Source organism: Volvox carteri (assembly GCF_000143455.1).
Source record: "Volvox carteri f. nagariensis unplaced genomic scaffold VOLCAscaffold_35, whole genome shotgun sequence".
In the NCBI taxonomy this organism is placed as follows: Eukaryota; Viridiplantae; Chlorophyta; class Chlorophyceae; order Chlamydomonadales; family Volvocaceae; genus Volvox; species Volvox carteri.
Genome location: NW_003307578.1, coordinates 1,265,609 through 1,269,325, shown reverse-complemented (window position 1 = coordinate 1,269,325; position 3,717 = coordinate 1,265,609). Strand labels below are relative to the sequence as shown.

Sequence of the window (3,717 nt, the reverse complement as noted above, 5' to 3'; positions counted from 1 at the left end):
GGGATGTACCGGGCCTTACCGTCTCGGACGCTAAATCCCTCTTGTTCAAGATCAAAACGGCATCGGAGGGGGCCGTGGAGGATCAGGGACACAGGGACGCGGAGACTGGCACCGTCGAGGACGCGGCGGAACTGTGGTCCCGATGAGTGCACCAGCCGGCATCACCGAAGCAGAGGATGTGCCACCCCGCGTCAAGTCGCGTGGTGCTACTGGTAAGTGGCGACGTGAGATGTGTGGTAGGGAAGAGTGGGCAACCTAGAAAGGAGGAACCCACCTCACCCCACCCACCCAATTGCATAATGTTATACATACCGACGTCTATGAAACATCATACCATATGACAACAGATATGCCCCCTTGTTTTACAACCCTGTATAGGCGAGTTCAAAACAAACTGGTCAGAGCTTGGCGGTATAGACCCATATGCATGCTGCATCAGCGGCGGCATCAGGGGGTGGTTCATCGGTGCTAAGACTGGCAACATCGAGAATATTATCAACCACGTCAAAACACGCCAGCACATGATGGCGTGCAAGCAAGAGACACAGCGGCTCAGCCAGCAGGGTGGCCTTGTCGCGCGGCCCATGCCACCACCTGGAGTGCGAGACGTCAGCTGTGCCTGGCCACCTGACATGCGCATGCATCTATATGGCATGTCGGACGAGGCGGCAGAGGAGGAGTATCAGCGCCTCTACAGCCAGTTTCAGCACAGGCGCACACGTCGGCGAGAGCAGCAGCCCAATGCCTTAGACAGTGGGCGCCGCATCTTACCGCGCACTTCACCCACTCCTGCACCTGGAGCGCGCACCGTTGGTCCCAACATGGATCCGGAGGCACAGCGCATCGTCAGCCCCGACGTGGCGACATGGATATCAGCGATAGCGAGTCTGGTGAGGGAGTCCATATGGTTCGAAGCGGAGGGGGTGGGAATGTGCGCCTGTTTCTCTCCAGTGAGAGTCCGGAGTGGTTCACCCCACTGAGTATCATAGAGCTGGTGCGCGAGGTGTTCACTCCTGGCAGGATCGACCTGGACCCATGCTCGTCCGCGGCTGCGAACACACGTGTTGGGGCGACAGTGTATTACGATATGGAATCCGATGGTCTGTTGGAGTGCAACGCGTGGATGGGCAATGTGTTTGTCAACCCGCCTTTTGGGGTGCACGGTGGTGCAAGCTATCAGAGCCTGTTTTTCCAGAGATGCGCAACAGAGTACACGGCTGGTCACATTCACCAAGCAGTACTGCTGCTGAAAGCCGCTGTGGGTTATGCGTGGTTTGATGCCATACTACAATGGCCTGTCTGTTTTCTGCGCCAACGTTTGGCGTTTGTGCGTGGGCAATCCGGGAGTCAACAGCAGGAGGGAGGACCCCTGACATGGGGAGCGCGGGTAGCCAATCCACACGGAAGTGTCGTGGTTTACATGGGCCCAGACGTGCAACGTTTTGTGTCAGTGTTTGGTTGTATGGGCGGAATACCGGGGGCGACTTCATGGGCCATGCCCCGCCCAACGGAGAGCTCGATGGATTAAGGCATAGATTGCATATGGCGAACATATTCTTCTCGGCAGACATCTGCATTTTCATTTGTTTTCAATGTAGCTCGTGGTACTGAGTTTAGCGGTTTATCAGAGATTTGTCATTGTTTCCACCCGAACCTATTCATGCATACGAGTGTTGTGGGATAAACTGGACGGACTGTCGATAAAGTGTGGTGGGAAAACAGTGGGACCTCGGCAGCTGACTTGACTGGGTAATGCAGTCGTGGCCCTGAGTGCTTGCCTCCGGTAGTAGTAGTAGTGCCAGAGTACGGTAACCAGGTGTGCAAGTTTTCCCACTCCATGTCGTGGGATCGAATCTAATACACACATGAGGCACTTGTAAGCGGTCCTCTTGCAAAGTTTTTCTGTAAATTCCTTAAAAGTCATGTGCTTTTGGATGCCAGCCCCAGCCAATCCTGCCAACTTGACAGCCAATTCGACACCCTGTCAGGCTAATTCGATACCCTGTCAGGCCAATTTGACACCCCGAACAGGTCAATTCGATACCCTGTCAGGCTAATTCAATACCCTGTTAGGCCAATTCGGCACCCGGACAGGCCAATTCGACACCCGGACAGGCCAATTCAGGCGCAGCACAGCCCAATTCCGAGGCTCCACAGCGCAATTCGAATACCTCCGGCGGGTCCGCCAGAACAATTCCAGACCTCGGCAGACCAATTCTTTTGTCAGGAATAAAATCCAGGCTAATTCTGCGACAGAGCTCTTCCCTAATTCCAGCCCGAATCCTACCCTCCTTGCAGACATGTCACTGCTCCGCAACCGACAGGGAGACGATTATTATTCAGTGTTTCAGGGCTCCCCGGGCCCTTACCCATGTAACATACGAGTGGCAATTTCTGAGCATCCCAGAGCAATCCGTCAGCCAACAACACTATGGGGGTGGTATACGATAGGGCTGCTCAGGCCCGGGGTCTCAGGGTTCAAAGAGAGGCGGGCTGCTTGAAGGGGGCAGGGTGAACGCCGTCAAGGGTGTCGGCACACAACAGTTGATCGCTTGGCACCCGCCACCCCCAGTAATACGTGGCTCTACCTTCGAGCACGATTGGAATCCACCAGATTCTAGATCCCACCGGACAGAACCGCACTGCCACAAGCTGGTTTCAGACTGTCCATGTTATCGCCACACTGAGAAGAGCTAAAAAACATCGTTACATATTCATTTTATAGTTTTCGCAGCTTTCCGCAGTTTCCGCAGCCTTTCCGCAAAGGGCCTCCCGATTACGAAAAGTTTCCGCAGGCCTGGTCAAGTTTCGGCTCGTTCCCTGGCTTTCATGTCTTTTCATATCTTATTCGGCTCAGGCTAAGCAGCCAGCCAAAAGTCCGAGATGCATGCCGCTTGTGACTGCGGCCAACATGCCCTGATGAGCGGCCTTTCGCCGAAAAAATTACATACACTTTTACAGACGCATTTGAGAATTGAACGCGCGCATCCGCACGATAAATTTCGCGCCTGGCTTTCGCGTCTAGTACGGATGTTTTATTCGGCAGAGTACGACCGGACACATTTGTGCGAGGGGCTGCTTAAACAACAGTCGAACTGCAGCTGGCTTTCGGGGCAGACAGCTGCTTGGGTCATTATTCGATTTACTGCCATTGCGGGTAAACTTGTCCTGTCGGGGACCCCGGAGGTGCAGCACGTGCAGCCGGCGTCAACGATATGATGTGGGGATCAGGGCGGCACATCTCCACCCGTGGCCGCTACCCGGCGAAACCCTATCTTCCCCGGTATTTCGGGGCACCCTCATCCAGTCACAACTTCTCAGTGGATTGCTTAGGTTCCGTACCCAACACCGGCATCCAGCGGAATGTGACAGATCGACGGCGGCTCAATTCCATTCCTGGTCGGCTCGCAAGATCAACAAAATCCCAGGTCACCACCGTCCACCGACCGGGGACTTTGCCCTCAACCACGACGCAAAGATATGGATGGGGACATACGTCAACCTCCCATCAGCTAACCAGTATTTGCGGTTGCGGAAATTCGTTTGGAGAGAAAAGCCAAATATTGATTCAATTCATACATGCTTTAACGGACGTGAGTAAGCATCTACAGTTAAAGGCTAGTAAGCAAAAACTACTATATTGCCGTACGTCGCGGCGCCTGCCACGTCATCATGGGTTTCGCGGTACCAGTGCCGTGCGCCTACCGTACGGAAAAG

General features: G+C 54.3%; 1 protein-coding gene across 1 annotated transcript; it reads left to right on the top strand.

Moving 5' to 3' along the window:
- Positions 1–3: 3 nt before the first annotated feature.
- Positions 4–2,057, top strand: VOLCADRAFT_105897 (uncharacterized protein; the record flags this gene model as incomplete). Its single annotated transcript, XM_002953332.1, has 3 exons — positions 4–212; positions 379–890; positions 1,989–2,057. The coding sequence occupies exons 1-3, from the start codon at positions 143–145 to the stop codon at positions 2,055–2,057; spliced, it is 651 nt and encodes a 216-aa protein (XP_002953378.1). The 5' UTR covers positions 4–142.
- Between the last annotated feature and the right edge of the window lie 1,660 nt (positions 2,058–3,717).